A 19321-nucleotide genomic window follows, 5' to 3' on the forward strand; every position below is an offset into this window, starting at 1 on the left:
AACACAACGGGGGGTGGGGAGGGGAGTCAGCTCCGGCTGTGTAACCGGGCTGGGGTGAAGGATTCCCTGCTAGGAGGAGATGCCGGTCAGGGACGGGGGTCAGGAATGGCTGCAGAGGCTGGGTACCCCACTCCTAGCCAGCTTCCAATCACACAGCTCAGCTCTCCGCCCAAACTCCTCTTCACAGTGAATACCGAGCCAGGCAGATGCCATAGGACCCGTGGTCGGGATCTCCAGAGGTGCTGGTCAGTGACCAGATGTCAGTGGGATTTGGTCATGAGCAGCATGTGACCCCACACCAAAGCACAGTGGAGCGTGTTCACTAGAAGTCAGTGACCCCGAGAGATTAGTGTCCCGCACCCAAGAATGGTGATGCAGTCAAAAGAGATCAGTGGGTCAAGGTCACGAGAGATTGGAGTCACACAGCAGAGGTCAGTAGGTCAAGGAGAGCAGAGGTCAAGGGTGGCACACTGAGAACGTGGCGCCTGTTGGCTAGAGGTTAGTGGTCACGGTCATGAGAGACTGGAAGGTCACACAGCAGAGGCTGGTGGATCACAGTCGCCAGAGGTCAGTGGGTCAAGGAGAGCAGAGTTCCCCAGGCGCAGCCACGTGCCCGCAGCACACACCTTGCTCCACGGGCATGGTCCGGGACTGGATGCTGGGGCTGAGTGGGCCGGCGCCTTTGCTGGTCCGTGCGCGGACCTTGATGTCATAAGTGGTGTCCGGCTTGAGGCCGGAGAGTGTGAGGTGGGTGTCGGCCGTGAGGTTCTGCAGCTCCTGCTGGCTGTTGATGTCACGGAACACCACGGAGTAGTTGGTGATGCGCCCATTCCTCTCCGCCAGCACCGGGGGGTCCCAGGTCAGCTCCGTGGTGGAGGTGGTCAGCCCAATCACACGCAGGTTTTGGGGGAAGCCGCTGGGCACGTCCTCGGGCGTTGTGATCTCCTTCTCAAACTCCTCACCCAGCCCAGCCCGGTTCTTAGCGGCCAGCTGGAAAATGTAGGTGGCTCCCTTGTGCAGGCCGATGACTGTGAAGTGCTGTTTGTCCTTGCCGAAGTCCATGATGTTGGGCTCCGCCTCGTCGGCCCGGCGATACCGAAGCCGGTAGCCCAGCAGTTCTCCGGGGAGCTCCTTGGGGGGCTGCCACTGCAGCAGCGCCGTGTTCATGGCTGTGGTGCTGACCATCATTGTGGGCCGGCCTGGGACTGAACAACCACGCGCTGGGCTTCGGTGCTACCTGCCCGGCCGCCCCACCCTCGGCTCCATCCCTGATCCCTCGCTCACCTGCCCCAGTCGTCGTGACGATCTTGGGCTTGCTGCGGGCACCATCCCCCTTGGTGGTGTAGGCGGCGACCGTAATGGAGTAGGTGGTCTCTGGGGTTAGGCCGCTGATGGTGGTTTCCTAAGGAGGAGGAGGGGCCCACTGCCATCACCAAGCAGCAAGGAGGCCAGATGGTGCCAGGCGCCCCGGGACCTCAGCTGGCAGGGAGGCTCTGGGGCACACAGGGCGCCGTGCAATGCTGGACTCTGCTGGATGCGGGGCAGGCAGGCGGGACGTGGGCCTGGAAGGACCCCGCCCGTCCCAGGAGCTGCACACCTGGAGCACACAGCTCTCTGCTCCTTTCAGGTAAGAACAGAAGGCCACCCCATTTCTCTACTCCACTGTACCACAAATGCCACATCACGAGGTCTGTGCACAGAGGACACACAGCAAAGAGCTTTGCACGCACATAGCACTTGCATGGCTCTTGGCACACACACACACCCCCACACCTATCCACACCCACACCCATACCCACGAGCAAGATGGAATGGGCCAAGGTGCTATCCTGCTGGACCAGGCCAGGGCCCCACCCGACCTCATGTGGGAATGGGCTCTGTGAACACCGGAGGCCTCATGATCCCTCGTGTGACCGGGAGGAAAGACGAGGACAGGACCCGCCCCCACCCTGCAGGGAACGTTACACCCCCACTGTCCCGGGTGATGCCCATGAAGTCAGCCAGGGCAGCATTTCCCAGCCTTGGCAGGCCCTGCCTATGCCCATCTCCAGCCGAGGCATCATTTCCAGACATGCGGAGAAACCCCACAGGAGGCCAAGCCACGCCACACGGAGAGGGGAGTGGGAAGAAGGGAGGGGACCACCGTGCAGTGGGAACAGAGCTGTCACCACCAACCCTGGTGCCCCTCCAGCTCTGAGTCTCAGGTAGGGCCACTGCAGCCACCCCCAACTTCTTGCAGAGACCCTTCTGCCCCAGCTGGAGAGTGTCCCAGGGCTGGGGCTCCAGAACGCACCAATGCCGGAACCGGCTCCCCAGGTTTCCCTCCCAGCCTGGGCCCCGGAGCCGGTGATTTTTCACTCCTGGGATCAATAAGGCCTAATGATCAGGATCGGATTTAACTCCATCCCCCTCTGGCCAGAGCAGGGGCCAGGCCCTGGTCGATCACAAACACCGGCCTGAAATTGCTGCTCGACAGGCGAGAAGTGAGGATTAGAGGAAACGCCAATCGCTGCTCAGCTCGCCGCCTGAGTCTAAACGCCAATTTTCTCTGGATGTGGCTGGTGCCCCGCGGATCTCGGCGGCTCAGGCTGGGAGGGAAGGCGGTGGAGGGGAGCGTCCCACGAGCCCAGCCTGACCCAGGTCTCGCCCGCGCTCGCACACCTGTTACTTACATAGTCCTCGGACTCCTCTGGCCGCCACTGACCGCGGGAGGGAGAGAAAGGGAGACAGGATGTGAAGGACTCTGACTGGAGTGGGCCTGGCCCTGGCAGGGCAGAGGGAGGGCGCAGGCGTCCAAGGGGCCTGCCCACGGGGGTAGCACCTCAGGCCCACTCCCCATCTGCAGATCCCAGCAGCCCATGCTGTTTGCCAGGACTGAGGAGGGGAGGGAGACCAGAAGGGCACCCAGCCTGATGGGGGAGGGCTCCCAGCCTGACGGGGAGGGCTCCAGGACATGCAGGGAGCAGAGAGTGCCACGTACAGGTGCTTTGAGGGAGAGGCCGCCAGACATGGGGCCTGGGAGAGTCTGGCCTGGGCAGTCCTGGCCTATGCCTGTGGTCATGGTATGATTATTCTCCTTTCACTTTCTAAAATCTCCCAGTTGGGAGACAGATTATACAGCTGGCCCAGGCAGGAGCGTATCCCAGGAATGGTGAGAGCTGCACCAGGGCCAGGAGGCTGGGGGCAGGTTGGCCAGCAAGATGTTGAGAGTGTGAATGCCAAGCTTGGAGCCTGGGCCTTTCCACACACGCACAGGGGAAGGCTGCTGTTCCTTCCTGGGGGTGCCTGAGATCTCACTGCAGTAGAAAGGTACAGTTCAGGGCTGGCAACGTTTGTGTTTCCTAGTATGCTCTTCCTTAGGCCACAGTGCGTGTAGGTGCACTAGCTGGACAGAGGGAGTGAGGTGTCCCTTCTGTGGTCCTGTGGCACCGGAGGGCTGAAGTTGGCTGGTGTCTAGCACAGCACAGGGAGATGGCCCTCCCAGGCTAGAGGTACCATGAGGTCCTCAGGCCCAACCACCCTCAAAGTGCTGATCTGGCCTCTGCCTGCTGACCCCAATTCGCCTGTTCTGGGAAGCTCTGCTGGAAAGGTCTTGCAAGGAACATGGGACAGAATATGGCAGGAGGCCATCCGTGGATCCCTACTGGCTGTGGTCACTTTCAAGGATGTGGCTGGACCCATCTCCACTCTAGGTCCCTTGTCTTGGGGAGGAGGGGTAAGACTCTCACTGTCCAAGCCAGGCCTGGGCATGAAGGTCCTCACAGAGCACCTCTCTTGTGTCAGAGGCAAAGTAAGGGAGAAGGAAAGACATAAAGTGGATGAAGCAAAATGGAGGGAGAGAGGACAGAGTGGAGCAGTGGGAAGGAGAGGGGAGAAGAGGCCTCCAGAGAGAGGAAGGAAAAAGCATACTGTAAGAAGCAGCTACACCCGAGATGGAGACATACGTAAAAAGTGACAGGTCTGGCTGCACACTCGAGGGGGACATGATGGTTCTTCCAGAACTGATAGGGGTCCCTCAGCTGAGGAGATAGGCTGGGTGAAGGAGGACAGGCTGTAGTATCCTTGACACAGTGGTCAGGGGACAGCTAGGCCCTGTGGCCAGGCTGGGAACGAGGCCCTCCAACTTCAGTTGGCTTTCCTGGAGCCTGGGCTCATGTCTGCCTGCTGTCATGGCATGTCTGAGGCCCCAAGGACAGCGTCCCTCCTCCTGTGGCCCAGCTCCCTTCCAACCACTTGGAACCAGAAGGGGGCACCTGAAAGGGAGGCTCTGAACCCCACTGGCTGCAGCTGAGCCGCTGGCCCCCAAGGATGGGAGGGGCCGGAGGGAGCCCATTCCTGGGATGTTTCTGGGTGGGTGTGTCTGTGGAGACTCTAGGAGGAGCCCCCAACCTGCCCCAGGAATGCAGGCGGGGGCACATGTCTGTGTCCTCCACCCCCGTTCTCTTTGTGCAGGGCAGGCTGGGAGGAGGAAGAGAGCACCCTCTGGCCAGAGAGGAATTCTGGCCAAGTGCTTAGTCCATCCTGAGCACAGCACGGAGAACACGGGATCTGTCCCTGCACCTCTGGGCCCGGCCCAGAGAGGGGGGAAAAGCAGGACAGGGAGGGCATGTGGGATCTGAAGGGAATCTGGGCTCCTTCTCCCAGGGCTGGCTCAGTGCTGCCCACTGTGGATCCCCTCCCAAGGTCCTGATTCTTGCTGGGAGACCCTGAAAGCACACCACACCCGGTGTCAGGACTCGTCGGCAGAATATCTGGGGAGAAAACTTGCCGTAGCTATTACCGCTCTTTCCAGGAGTCCAGAGTCTGGGTTTCTCGTCTGAGCTCAGCCACTGACTACCTGGGGAGTTCTGGGCCATTCACAGCACCTCCCAGTATCCAGATTCTTTCCCGGAATAGCAAACCAGTGCTCGGGATACCCTGGGGAACTTACCCCAAGCTCACAGGTGAAATCATTATCCCCTGGAGAACAGAAGCGCACGGAGGAAGACATGAGCCTGGCTTCCAGGCCCAGAGCAACAGCCCAGCTCAGCCATTCACAAAAATCTGCCATGGCCAAAGGCCGAGTAGGGGCAGATGGTGGCAAGAGCGCTGTCCCTGCCCTGGCTGGGAGATGAACAGTCGCCTAGCCCAGCACAGTTGAGGAGGAAGGCAAATCTTAAATCCCAGCCTAACTGACACTGAACATGCTTCCTGCAAAACACAAAGCAGGGCTTAGGGGGTGCTGAAGCCTGGGCAGGGGCAGACAATGGAAGCCGGGTCTGTGCTCCTGCCAGCCAGTGCTGGTATCTGAGCCACAGAGGTTGAATGCCACGCTGGGACAGTCACCAGGGGAGATGGGGCTGGCATAGCTCAGGCAGACCCAAGACAGAAGAGGGAGTGTTCCTGGAACCCAGCCCTAACCTCCCGGTCAGCACCACCCGAGCCTGACACACAGCAGGACATCTCAGCGTCTGAGTCCTCTGAAGGCAGGCAGGGGAGGGGGCAAACCTGGGCTCCACAGACACAGAGAGGCGTGCTGGCCTTGTCCACCTTCCCACCCTGCCACCTCCCAGCGGCGCACCTGGGCCTCCGCCAGCATGACGTCCTGGATGATGGGTGGGCCACGGGGCTCGCCGTTCTCTAGCCGCACATAGGTGACCTGGTAGCCTCGGATCTGGCCGTGCTGCTTACTGGGGACAGGCAGCTTCCAGGAGACGTGTACAGCAGTGGAATTCAGCGGCCCCACCTCCACCTTCCGTGGTGGCCCACTGGGCACTGGGGACCGGGAAGAGAAGACAGTCAGGCCTGGGGGGTATGGACCTTGGTTCAGCGGGCCACAGCACACTCCAGGGCCTTGCCTTTGCACTCCACGGCCCCGGGAAGGCTCTGAGAGAGTTTCTGTAGACTGTCCCTGCCGAGAAGGAAGGCCTGCTGACCCCTCGGGCCGTGAGCTACCTCACTTGGGGGGGCAGGGTAGGGGTTAGGCACCAGGCCACCCTAAAGTCAGCACAAGCCATCCCAACTTCTCCTGGGCCCCCACATCACGCCAACGTCTGGCCAAGACGGAGTCTTGTTGATTCTACTCTGAGTGTCTCTTGCACCCAACTTCCCAGTCTCCACCTCCCAAATCTGAGGCAGGGCTGCTCCTTCTGTCTTAGCCTTGCCAGGCTCCAGCTGCCTTGGAGCTCACCCTGAAGGCAGGGATCTAGGCCCAGGCTAGCCCGTCAGTTAGTTACATTTCCCCAGTGTGGGCTCTTCAGCCTATACCAGGAAGGCCTTCCCGGCTTGCGTGAGGCAAAGGCCCTGGGGATGCGAGGTGGGTGGTATCTGGGAGGGCTCTCTCCCCTCCCCCCGCCCCTCCCCTTGGCGCGGCCGCCTACCGTCCTCATCTGTGCGCACTAGCACCGGGCTGCTCTCCGGGCCGGGGCCCACGTCTGTGTGCGCCCGCACCCACACCCGGTACTCCGTCCACTTCTCCAGGCCCACCAGGTCCCAGCTGGAGTGCTCGTGACTGATGCTGTCCACCACATGCCGCCCTCGGTCCTCGCCGTCCACTGCCTCGTAGGCCACCGAGTACTGGGTGATGACGCCGTTGCGGCTGGCGGCCGGTGGCGGGACCCAACTTACCCGGACTGTGGTGGAGCCCGTGCTCACACAGGTCACCTTCTGGGGAGGGGCAGAGGGGGCTGGGGAAGACAAATGGGGGGAAGCAGGCAGATGGAGGGTGGGGGTCGCAGGCACGGTGACTGGTCACAGAGGATGGGACACTCACCCAGGCAGGCTACTCCCTGAGTGCAGAATGGCTATCCCAGGGCCCCTCCTAGGCAGGCTGCCACTGCAGCTGCCAGACAGCCCGGCTCTCTCTGGACCATAGACTACAGACACACACACACACACACACACACACACACACACACACGGTGTCTCCCACACATACATATGGTGTCTTTCACACATATGGGGCTCTAACAGCACCTCACACACACACAAGGTCTCTCCCACACGTACGCTGTCTCGCATAAAACACACACCCTGCCAAATACACACAGGCGTGGGCCATGACTCCTGCTGCTGTGCCCGTGGCCCCTGGCAGGACTAACAGTCCCAGTGACTCTTCTGGCACAAGGTCGTCGTGACCTGGGCCTACTTGGACAAGGTGCCTGTGCCTGAGCCACAAGCAGCCACAGAGACTAGAGACCAGATAGGGAAGAGGACAACGGCCCAGGCTAATCTGGAGAAAATGCACCCCGTGGAGGTGCTCTCACTGAGGGAGCTCCTTGGTGTTAGGAGGCAGGTCTGTGCCCCCCTGCCCGGTTTCCCAGGCCTTGTCCACATGGAGGAGCCTGGTGCTATCACATGGCTTCCTCTGCCCCCACCCCCTGCCCCAGGCACTTCAGCAGTCTCCCTCCCGCAGCCCCTCGTCCCCAGGGCTTTCCCCGCTCCTATACTGCTGTGGCCACGCTCTGGGTATTGCCGCAACTCAGAATGGCCCTACTCCACAAACCGTGGCCTCCAACATCCCTTTGTAGACCTTCACCTTGTCCCAGCGTGGCTGCTCAAGGTCCCCAGAACTGTGCTGGCTCTTCACCCCCACCCCGGACCACCGGCCATGGACCTACCATCCTTACTGCCCTTGGTATTGGGCTTTGACCCCGAGGTCCTGCACCTCAACACTCCACATACCCCCAACTCCCTCACCTACTTCTCCCACCTCCTAACCAGCCTGTGCCAAGACTTGGACCCAATCCTCTGCCCTCTTGAAGCTGGCCCTGGGGCAGGTAGAAAAATGTTGCCTGCCCTGGAAGGCTGGGATCCTATGAGCACGTCCCCAGTGGCCTCACCTGCAGCCCGTGGCCTCTCTTCTCTGCCCAGCTCCCTCCGCCGCTGTACACAGAACGCTTTCAACCTCCTCCACGCTCTGCTAACCTCCAGCTCTCAGCACATAACCGTCTCCCACTTTGCAGAGAAATCCGAAGCCTCCCACCAGCAGCTCCCTTCATCATTACCAAACCCACCAAACAAATGCAGTCTCCCCGAGCCACCCCTGCTTCCCACGAGGAGGGAGGCGTGCCCTGCCCGTCTAAGGCGGCGCTCTTTCCTCCATGCTCCTTCCCCTTCCCCCAACTCCCGAGTCTCCAAAATTCTCTTTCCTAAATTTTCGACTTCTCCGTATGGAGTCATTCCTAGTAACACTTAAACATGCTCAAATTTTCCTACTTTAAAAGATAAATCCCATGCTCGGGCCTACAGCACCCCTCCTCCAGCTGCAGCGGTCCCCTCCCTCCAGCTGTCCTCACAACCCTCGCCCCAGGACCCTTCTCCTACAGGTACCCGATGCAGTGGCCACTCGCTCCTGTGTTCCTCTGGACTTGAGGGCTCAGCAGCAGCACCTGGAATGCTCCTTTGAACCCTCTTCTTCCAACCTCTGAGACACTTTCCTCTTCGGGATTTCCTGCTGTCTCTGGTCACCCCCCTCAGGGTCCCCCACCTCTAGCCCAGCATTGCCACTCATGGCATAAGGCCTCCCTGGCTGGGGTGCCTGGTTCTGTCCCACTTCCTACCCTCTTCCCAGGTCTATACACCAGAAGCACAGAATTCGCCTGATGTGCCCCTTGCCCTGAGCATCCCAAAGCCAGTCCATCACCTAGTCCCAGGCAGCTGGTACCCCTAGATGGCTCTCTAACCCACCACCACCACGTCCGAGTTGCTATCTTTTGCTTAGACGGCCGTAGGTCTCCTACACAGTATCTGGCACGCTGCTGGGCTGTCTTGGGCATTCTCGGCCAGCAGCCGGCCAGCTGCTTCAGCCACGCTGGCCCCCTGCTCGCCCCTGACCTCAGCTAAGTGCCTTCCCTTTTTAGGGCCTTTGCACCTGCTGACCTCCTGCCTGGGGCCCATGTCATTCGGCCCCCTCAGACAGATGAAGCTCCCATCCCGTCATCGCTCCACTGTCTGTCTCCTCCACAGCACTTCACACGAATGTAATTAAAAGCTCATTTGGGTAATTGCAGGTCTAACACCTATATGCCCCACCAGATGAGCATCCCTGCAGGCAGAGGCCATGTCCGGGTCATGCTGTCGGGCCCACACTGTGCACGGGCCTCCGCAGGTGCTGGTAGGATGAATCTGTCCACACTAGGTCACGCGTGGCCTCCCAACATCACTGGCACATTCACACACAGTCCCGTGTCACCTGAGCCACCTCACAGACACTGCCGTGTTGAAGGCTGTCACATGTGCTAGCTGTCTCAGTGCCATGGTCCCATCCAGCCACACATCTGTGGCCCCCACTGTGAAGACATGGAGCCTCACGGCCATTCAGTCACTGGGACACACCAGACACGTGCTCCTACAGGTACGGCACAGCCACGTGGTCAGACGGGGCCCCACGCGGCCTCACAGCATTCGTCTCAGGTACAAAGGAACATGGTCAACACACAGAGCCGCAAGGCTGTCACGCAAATGGTCTCACAGACTGTCTCCCACATGGAAGGCCGTGTGGTCCCAAGGCAGGCACGTAGACATTCTCAGTCACACGGGCTCATTCTCACAGACGTGTCCCTACGTGCGGCTGGCTCAGCGTGAGATGACGAGCTCACATGCTCCTCTCATGGTGGGGGTCATGAGGCAGGGAATGCAGGTGATAAGGGAGATGAGATGTGGGGATATGGAGAGGGAAGACAGTTGCCAAAGCGGGGACATGTCCGAGACGTGGCCAGCGTGGCCGTCCTACCACTGAGAATGGTCTAGTCAGCTAGTGTGACCAGCACAGATGGGGGGGCGGTGGGGGGTGGATGAGTCACAGACACAGAACTTACCTGACCTGCGGGGGTGGGGGCTGGGGGTGGGGAGGGGCAGAAGTCGGGTGGGGAGCAGCGCGGGCAGCAGCTGCCTGGATGCAGACTGGCGGGAACTTACCTGACCCTCTCTCAGGGTCCAGACCCGGAGCCCAGACCGGAGTCTGGTCCGGGGCCCAGCAGACCAGACCACCCCCCTGGTCAAGGGGGAAGCGTGTGTGTATCTGCGTCCCAGCCCAGCTGTAGCAGGCAGTGGCCTCCGGAGACACTTACTGGACTGTGCTGTGCGGGCCTCAATGGTGGGGGTGAAGACGCCCACCCCCATCTCGGAACGGGCAGCCAGCTGGAAGTGGTACAGTGTGTCAGGCTTCAGGTCCTCTAGAGTGTAGGAGGAGGTGGGGTCGAAGGTCACCTTGTGCTGGAAGAGCAGGGAGCACTCACTGACCGCTCTGACCTTAAAGGTCCCTCAGAGGCTGTTACCCAGTATGGGCTGTAGCTGACCCCTCTGGACCCACTGTGGCTCCAGGGCTGGCTCCAGGTCACAAGGCCACCTGGACCACACAGGAGACTTGGCACAGCCCATGCCACAGAAACCTTGCCGACTACACAGCCACGAACGCCTGATATAAGGGCCTGTGGTGGGGAATTTGAGGGCTCTGCCATTGCCATGTAAGCCACAGGCCCTAAGAGACCCAAGGACAGACCTAGGGACCCTGCCCCCAGCACAGGGGTGACAAAGACTGTGGATCATATGGGCCACGTGAGCCCCAGGCCCCAGGGAAGAGGCAGGGGTCCTGCGTCCGTACAACTGTAGAATCCAGAAAGCCTGCATGCGTGAGCCCCCCACAGACAGAGCAGCCCTCCTCCCCCTCTTGTCCCCACCCAGCACTCACCTGCTGGCCTTCATCGTCTGCTGCCCAGTACACCAGCTCATACTTGACAATCCGCTCCTGCGGGGGCAGCAGCCATGACAGCTGGATCCTGGTGTCCGATTCTGCCTCTGCCTGGAAGTCCGCCGGTTGGGCAGGCACTGCAACACCCCCATGCCACGCGCTGTGAGCCTCACCTGTTCCCCTCAATGGCAGGGGTGCCCAGAGAAACGAGGCAGGGGAAGACACCCCTGGACCCCTGTACTGCATCCCCAGCAACCACACACGTGTGGAACGCAGGTCCCCAGACCCCTGGCCAGAGGGCAGGGGTCCCCGCCACAGGCTTGGCCTCCCCAGCCCCCACTGCTGATGCCCAGCCGGCGTGCTGCCCACGCCTACCTCCCTGCTGCGTCTTGACCTGGATGGTGGGGCTGGGGGGGCCATCGCCCACGGCAGTGAAGGCCAGCACGCGCAGGCTGTAGGTGATACCGGGCAGTAGGCTGCCCACGGTGGTGAGAAGCCCCGCATCTGTGTTGTGCTTGTGCCAGGCGCTCAGTGGGCGGCGGGAGTCGGGGGTGTAGTAGACGCGGTAGCCCCGCACCAAGCCATTGGGCTCCTCGGGCGGCTCCCACTGTACCAGCATGGTGCTGGCGCTCAGCATGCGGGCCTGCACTCGGCGTGGGGGGCTGGAGGGCGCCTGCTCCCCTGTGCGGGCCCGCACCGCCTCGCTGGGCGGTCCCCGGCCAATGCTGTTCACCGCCAACACGCGGAAGGCGTACTCCGAGAAGGGGCTGAGGCCGCCGATGCTGTAGCGGGTGGTGGCCACGCCGTCCACCTCCTGGAAGGGCCCCTCCGCGCCTGCTGCGCGGTACTGGATGCCATAGTAGGACACAGGCTCCGAGTTCCCAGAGTCCCAGGTCAGGGTGACGCTGGTGGCGGTGGTCTCTGTCACCACAAGGTCAATCGGAGGTTTCGGCAGAGCTGGGAACAAAGTGGGAGGCTCAGAGCTGCCTGAGGTCATGACCCCAGAAACCAACCCTGCCTTTGGTATTATCCAGAGTGTGGTCAACCCCTGTAGCCCACCTTGAAGAATGGCCTGGAAAGCTCAAGGTGACCTCTAAGGGCCCCACCTAGTGGAGAAGGGTGACACTTGCCACTGCGCCCAGGGGCCTTCGGTCATCTAGTGTCTGCCTGCACCGTTTCCAGAACTCACTGGATTCCCTCCACCCTCAACAACAGACCCAAAGGTGGTGCGGCCTGACCGGATCTCATGCAGGTGGGAGGGGCACAGGCTGGAAGGTGCAAGTCTGCCTCTGGGGGTAGCCTACGCTCACCTGTGGCCACTCACATGTAACCTGGGGGTGGTGCCTGGGAGAGAGGTGCCCAAAAGAACAGCCTGGATTTTAGAAAGAGTGATGAGGCTGCTGGCCCTAAACCCCTATGGGTTGGCTCAGATGGAACATAGAGCAGTCCCAGATCTACGGCCAACCACTCAACAAATAATTACCAAGTGCCTACTGGGTGTTGGGCACTGCACTGGGGCTGAGGACACAGGGTCACACAGCTGGGTCACAGCCCTGCTCTCGTGTTTACGTTCTAGGGCAAGTGGAAAGCACCGAGTCCATAATCATGACTCTGGGACATAAAGGACAGCGGAAAGAGGGTGCTGAGCCAGAGAAAACCCATGAAGGCCTCACAGACCCGAGACCCGGGCAGGGAGAGGACCAGCATGGAGAAGGTGCGCGGAACTAAGCCGAACCAGGAGGGCCGGGCAAGGTGAGTGAGGATTCCGGTTTTAACCCTAAAAGTAATGCGAAGTCACTGAAGGGCCCTTTCTTTCAGAGTGGTGAGATCCTGCTTTATATCTTCAAGAGACCATTCTAGCTGCAGAAGAGGATGGCTCTGAGCGGGGAGTGGGAGCAGTGAGTCTGGAGGGGTGTGCATGCCTGTCCCCGGGCTCACACAGAGAGCCCACTTCTCCTTGGCCACTCTTTCACCGCATCCTTGTCAGGGGGCTGGTGAGCCTGAGGGTGTGGCATGTGGTGGCTAGGGGGCCGTGCTGTGGCATCAGACCCCAAGGGTCCAAGTCCCTGCTCTGTCATTCACTCCCACATGACCCTGTGCCTCAGTTTCCTCATCTGTACAAGGGGAACGAGAATGCCTACCTCCCAGGGTAACACAGACTGAACAGGGCGATCTGTGCTTGCCACCACAGTAACTGCCCCCAGGACCTCAGTACCTGTTGGCTATTACTATGAACACCAACAATCAGAGAAACCCCTCTCTCCACCACTGAGGGTTGGTGGGACTCCAGGGGGCACCCAGGAGAGGACAGTGACCCCTCGACCCCATGCATCCCCACAACGGCCATATGCCCCTACCGCGGATGCTGGGACCTCCTGTTGCCCTCTGAGATGGGGCAGGCCCCAGGCCCCAGGCCCCAGCCGGCTCACATGTGGTACTCACCTTTCACGGTAACCTGGGCCGTGGCCTCGATCATGCCCAGCGAGGAGATGGCCACACAGGTATAGTTGGCAGAGCGCACGACGTTGCTCAGCTCCAGCACGTTGCGGCCCACCGGCATCTCATCCTCCTTGGTGAGCTCCTCGGCCCCCATCATCCACTTCACGTAGGGCATGGGCGCGCCCACCGCAACACAGGTCAGGTTCACGCTGCCGCCCGGCATCACCTCCTGGCTGCTGGGAGGGATGGAGAAACGAGGAGCCACACGGCGCACTGCGGGAGGAGGGAGAGAGGCACTCACCGGCCGGGCAAGACACTCAAGAGGATGCAAGGGCAGGGGCCCCTCATCCAGGAAGCCCCCCTCGTCAGAGCCGGACCCACCTCAGAGGCAGGTGGGGCAGAGTCCCTGGGCCCCGGCTTACACCCTCTCATTCTGCTTTTGGGCTAGGAGTAGCCCCCATGCTCAGAGACTGGAACACGAGAGATTCCATAAACAAGCTCCCATTTTACAGCCTAGGAAACTGAGGCCCAGCAAAGTCCTGCTGTCTGCCCAGGGTCACACAAGGACTCTGCAAGGTTCAGGCCTCAGGTCTACATTGAAGGTTCGTCAGGGCCACATTCCAGGTCATCTTCCAGTGCTGCCCCCCACCCGCCATGGGTCTCCAGAGGGGCTGAATGGGGCACCAGTGAGAGAAGTCCAGGCACTGGAGGGTGGCGGACCTCAGAGCGTGCCTGGGGCAGGGCAGAGGGGCAGGCCGGGAGGGGCGTGGCCACCCTCTCTGGAGTCACTGCCTCCACCACCCGGCCGCAAACAGAGGGAAGAGATGATCTCAGCCATGCTCAAGGCACAGGCTGGGAACCCAAGGGGAAGGGCCGCCCCTTGGAAGGGGCTGGGCAGGGCAAGGGACCAGGGCGGGCCAGGGACGTGGTCCGCGGGCAGGATGGGCATGATGATGGCAGTAACATGATGAGGGCGCCGAACAGATGGCTTTCTGTGCCAATGAACGAAGGTCTCAAGGGGGAGACTGGCTGTACCTGGCCACGACCTCCAGCCTTGGACTTCCCAGGCCAGAAGCTATGCTGAGCTTCCCAGGCCAGCGTGCAGCCTGGAACCCCTCAAAGTTGCAAGCTTGGCACAAACATTTGGAACATGCAGAGGGAGGGCAGTCAGATGTGACCTAGCTGTGGGCAGGCATGCTGGGCGTGCTGACAGGTCATGCAGCTGGGGGGCCGTGGCCGAGGTGTGTCCTCCACAGGCACCCCTACAGACAGGGCAGTGGGAGGCAGGCAGTGAGGCTACATGACCAAAGGCACCGCTGAGAGTGCGTGTAGGTCTCTGAGGACCTGCGCTGGGGAGCCTGGCATGCAGAGGACCCGTGCCGTCACATCAGGGGCACCTCCACTGTAGGTTCCAGACTCTGCTGCTCGGACAGCCTCAGCCCACCAAAACAGAGCCGGAAGTAACTCCAGAAGCCACCCGGTCCAACCTCTGACCTCCCTGCACGGGGGTCAGGCTGTGGCCCGGAGACTAGACATCCAGGTCCCGTTAACCCAAGGTATCTTTCAAACCCACTAACTTCTCTTCAAACCCAGAGGCTACTGCTCCCACCAGTGCCTCTTCCACCTCCCTCTTCGTGGCACTGCTGTATTCACTGCTTTCTTCCAGGACCAGTCCTCCACTAACAGCTAGCACCAGTCTGTTCACATTAGCTTTGTTAAAAACCCCTGCCTGATCCCCTCAGTGAGTCTACAGGCCGCACGACTGGACCCCCCTACTTGGCTCCTGCCTCAACTGTGTCCCACACCGCCTCAGTCCGAGGCCTCCGGACAGAACCCCCAAGCAAGCCATCTGTTCCTGGCATCGTGGGCCGAGTTCCCTCTGTGCCACCAAGCCCACTGGGGTCCCAGTGTGTCTCATGGACACCTGGTGCTCTACCTTGTAGAACTGGCCTCCTCATTTTCTTTAGGGGAACCTCTCCTCACCATTCTTGCTATGTGGGGCATGTGACCCAGATCCGGCTAGCAAGATACAGCCTTTGGACTTTGGCAAAAACCATGAGAACAACTTTCTCTCTGTACTGCAGCAGCCAACCTTAGAGCCTTAGAGGAACTGAGGGCCACCTTTCATAACACAAGGGAGAACACTCTGGAGAACAAAGACGTCAATTGTGGAGAGCAGAGCTAAGAGACAAACCCAAAAGCCTGATCAAACTGTTTAAATATCTGGATCCAGCCCTGCCTGATGCCAAATCTACTTCTACAGATTTTTGTTTGGTAAGACAAGAATCTGCTTGTTTTGCTTAAGCTGATTAAGTCAGTTTCTGTCACTCGGCCCAATGCTGGGAGTCCTGGAACAATGACAGCATGTCATCTGTAGAGACATATGCCTGGCAGACAACAGGTAGATACCGGGCATGGCTGGCGGGAGGGACCCACGACAAAGAGCACCCTTTGAGCATCCCTCAGATGGCACAAGAGTGAGACCAGGAGGCATGGACACTAACATCACCCAGCCTGGTGCTGGGTGCTGTCCCCGAGCTCTGGAGCTGGGCGTGGGCTGGCGGGTCATGGGAGGAGAGGCCCAGGCAGGCAAGTCTGTCTGCTGACCAGGCCCAGGCCTGCCAATGAAGGGAGGGGTCTAGCATAGCCCTGGCTGGAGCTCAAAGCACAGGAGCACAGCCTTAACTGATCAGGTCTTTATTCTCAGCCAGGGGTGGCCCGTGTGCTCTTCGTTCATGGGCATCAGAACAGGCTCAGGGAAGGGAAACCACTCTTGAGCTCCTTCCTACCATGTGAGGAAGTTTTCCTTGCTATAGATCCCACCACCTCCAGACTATAGACAAAGGAACAGATTTTTAAGACTGATACTTTTAAGTGACATGCCTGAGTTCATGTATTATCAGGAGGGCGTCAGTGGGATGAAAAGCTCACGCCCTTTTGAGGCCTGGCTGATGGGATGGAAAAAAAGACATACAGGAGGCTCTATGGAGAAGCTCCTGGGCTTCTGGGTAGCCAAGGCTGGCAGAAAGTATTCTCCAGCTGGCAGAAGGATGGGGCTTAGAGAGCCTGTGCCAGGAAAGGTCATGGCTGCAAGTCTGACCCTGGTCAGTGGCAGAATCTTGGGGCCTGATTAGTACCTGGACAGAAAAACAAAGAGCCCCAGGGAAAGGAAATAGGTTCTTGGCCAATAAACCTCGGGTCCCAACCTAAGCAGTGTAGAAAGCTGATAGGACCGTACCCCAAGTGGTCCCGGGAGGGTAAAGTTTTCTGTTCCATGGCCAGGAAATGGAGGCCTTTCAGAACAAGCGCTGGGAATAGCTTTGTTTTTAGTTTTATGTTTCCTCTCCTACATGCAGGTGGAAGAGAGAACCCCACGAGCGAAAGATGAGTTTGAGTGGTCAGAAACCACACTTAGGGGCCTCCAGCCTGGAGACTGCTGGGGACGGAACCCCAGATGCATTCGCTAAAACACTGGGCTCCAGGCACAGGCGAGGCACTCTGGAGCGAGATCTCCTGCAGCTCAGGCTCACGCTCCCTGTAGTGTGAGTGAGGTTAGAGTAGGTCTACAGAGGGAGGGTGGGGGCAGGAGATCCCGAGTGCCGGTGGGACCCTAAATCCCGGACCTGACTGGACAGCCACCCCCATCCCAACAGCCGGGCGTGGCTGCCGCCTCCCCACAGCAGCCCCACCGCCACCTCTCCCGCTGTGCCAGATACCAGGCCTCTGAAAGGGGCAGGACTTGCCCTGGACCCGGTCTATTGACAGAAGCAACAGCAGGGAAGAAAGATCCAGGGCCAGGGAAAAACGCACTTAAGGTCTCATCTTGGGCTCCAACAATGCCGGTCTACTACTGTTCTCTGTGCATCCTCGGTGCTGACGTTTTATAGACAATTTCTAAAACAGGGCTCTGCCATCTCTGGATTATATTTCAGCTGTAACTTTTAAGTCTAATTATTTGCGCTGACAAGCCCGTATAATAGAGCGGTGTGGCGCCGGGAGGCATCGGCATTCAGTGGAGTGACAGCCTAATCGCAGGGGGAGGGAGGCCCAGCAATCTGCATTCGCTCGCAGGAATTTCTCTGATGAAAATAACACAACATTAAGGAGGGGATGAGGGGCAGGATCCACTGTATCAAGATAAAATAACTCTTTAATAAATAACCTTGTGGCTGCTGCAGAGCAGTAATTAAATGCCGGCGCACTCGGCACACAGTTTTAAGTAAAGCTGGAAAAATGTAAGATGTAATTATCAGCGCCAAACAAATTACCAGCCCGGCAAATCCCCCTGGAATATTTAGAAACTCATTTCTGCCTTCCCGTTAAATATTTGTGTACGTGCTTTATTTTTGGTGGGACCAAAGAGGGGGAGAAGAGGAAGGGACCAAGGACCAGGGCGGTGGGGGAAGGGGGCCGGGGGAGGTGGCTGAGGGCTGGGCTGTCTCTGCTGATGACTGCTTTCTGAACGCCCCAGCAGATCCGCCTGGTCAGCGAAATGGTATAACTGAAATGCCCCAGAGCACAGGAGTGCATATGGATGGATGCTCAGGGCTGATACCCGAGCTAAGGCCACAGCCCTCCCCCTGACTGGCTCCCTTCCCCCTTCTGGAGGAAACCCAAGCCACGGAGATATGATGCAGAGAGGAGCAGGTGGCCGAAGTCTGCTCCCTGGGGCTCAGCCCAAAGTCCAGTGGGAAGGTGTGTCTCTTCTGACCACTTAGACCACGTGACACAGGGATGACTGCTGGCCCTGGCTGCCAGCACCAAGCCTAGGGGTTGGAGTCCGGCTCTGAGGGTGGGGCTGAGAACCGAGCTAGAGCAGGGTCTCCGGGGGCCCTTCCCAACCTATGGCTGGGCTGGGACCTCCTCTGGGCTCCCATGTGGGCCCAAGTTGCAATCAAACGTCCAGTCTGGTATGAGCTCCCTGAATGTGACGCTCAGCACCCAGCACAGGCCTGGGGAAACAGGAGGGGGCTAGGCAGGGGGGCTGGGGCAGGTGGGCAGATCTTTGCTTAGCTCTGCTTAGGGAGGGTACAGACAAGAATGTAGATTTCCTCCATGCCTAAGGTAACGCCACCCAGTTGCGCCATGGACACCAAGCTTCACGAGGCAGACTGGGGTTGGCCATCCCATTGAGCTTGGTGGGGACCTCAAAGTCAGGGCAGACCTGTGGGACTCTTGTCCTGTGCTGCAGGACCTTGAGGTATGAGCTCATCCTAGATTAGCCTTTTCCCTTAGTCTTCCCAGCAGCTGCAGGTGAGCTCAGGCAAAGGCGGAGTTTAGGGGACCAGGTTGTGGAAGGAAGGCCCCACAGGCACGTGTGACGCACTATTGCTCTCAAGGTTGAGCCCCACCGGGAACAGACAGCTGGCCTGGCCCAGGCGTAACGGCGGGGTACCATGTCATATCATGCACCATGCCTGCCTGACCGCCCTGGCAGGGAAGCCCAGCTAAGGGGACATGCAGACATGTGGCACATCAGGGACCCAAGCAGCGGTGGCATGCAGGGCGGGAGGCCTGCCCACCCACCCCTAGTCCTGCAGGCCTGCCGGCCCAAACAACGCAGAGCAGAGCCTGACTGGCGGGCAGGCCTGGCTGGAGCGAGCCCGAGGGAGCTGACCGAGCCCGCTGGTCCCTACTGACAGGAGCATCCCATCGACGGGCGGACTGTAGATGGATAAGAAGTGAAAAGGACCAACCTTCTCGCTGATCTGAGAGATGAGAGTTTGGGTTGATGGCAGAGTGCGATGAGGATGAGGAGGGAATAAAAAAAAGACAAGGAGAAACACAGAGAGAGTAAAAACAGGCCAACCTTCATCTGCCCACACAACACGGACACGAGACAAGACTCTTATGCCCCACGCACACACACGTGCACGCAGGTGCGCGCGGACCACGCAGCTCACGAAAGACTCAGGACTCATGGAGGACGCGGTGGACGGGGCTGGGTCCCACTGGCAGGTGCCAGGATGCCAAGGGCGGGACAGGGAGGGCTGGAAAGGGAGCACAGGTGAGCCCCCATGCCTCACACACACCCCACGGCTTGACAGACCCAGTGAGCTGGGCTGTAGGGTCGGAGCCCCTGCAGCCCGCAAACCAACCAAGGCACACGGGCGGCTAGATTCCCACCACCTTGAGGAAGCCCCACACTGCACGGCACGAGCGTGAAGAGCTGGTCTGGGCACCTATGTGGAGAAAGGCTGTGGAGACACCACC

The 19321-nt window shown here is 59.7% G+C and overlaps 1 protein-coding gene across 2 annotated transcripts in view; it reads right to left on the minus strand.

Annotated features, from left to right (window-relative positions):
• PTPRF (protein tyrosine phosphatase receptor type F) overlaps nucleotides 1-19321 on the minus strand; it is an 85366-nt gene that overhangs the window by 18260 nt on the left and 47785 nt on the right. The window contains exons 8-16 of one of the 2 annotated variants that reach the window (XM_080800495.1): nucleotides 13112-13381; nucleotides 11045-11626; nucleotides 10670-10806; nucleotides 10050-10194; nucleotides 6360-6665; nucleotides 5561-5754; nucleotides 2673-2699; nucleotides 1285-1402; nucleotides 627-1205 (exon numbers count right to left, since the gene is read on the minus strand). In XM_080800495.1, coding sequence (XP_080656621.1) covers nucleotides 627-1205; nucleotides 1285-1402; nucleotides 2673-2699; nucleotides 5561-5754; nucleotides 6360-6665; nucleotides 10050-10194; nucleotides 10670-10806; nucleotides 11045-11626; nucleotides 13112-13381 — 2358 coding nt within the window. The remainder of the gene's footprint in view (nucleotides 1-626; nucleotides 1206-1284; nucleotides 1403-2672; nucleotides 2700-5560; nucleotides 5755-6359; nucleotides 6666-10049; nucleotides 10195-10669; nucleotides 10807-11044; nucleotides 11627-13111; nucleotides 13382-19321) is intronic. The other variant, XM_080800496.1, reaches the window with a different exon arrangement.

Source organism: Martes martes (genome assembly GCF_963455335.1).
Source record: "Martes martes genome assembly, chromosome: 4".
Taxonomy (NCBI): domain Eukaryota; kingdom Metazoa; phylum Chordata; class Mammalia; order Carnivora; family Mustelidae; genus Martes; species Martes martes.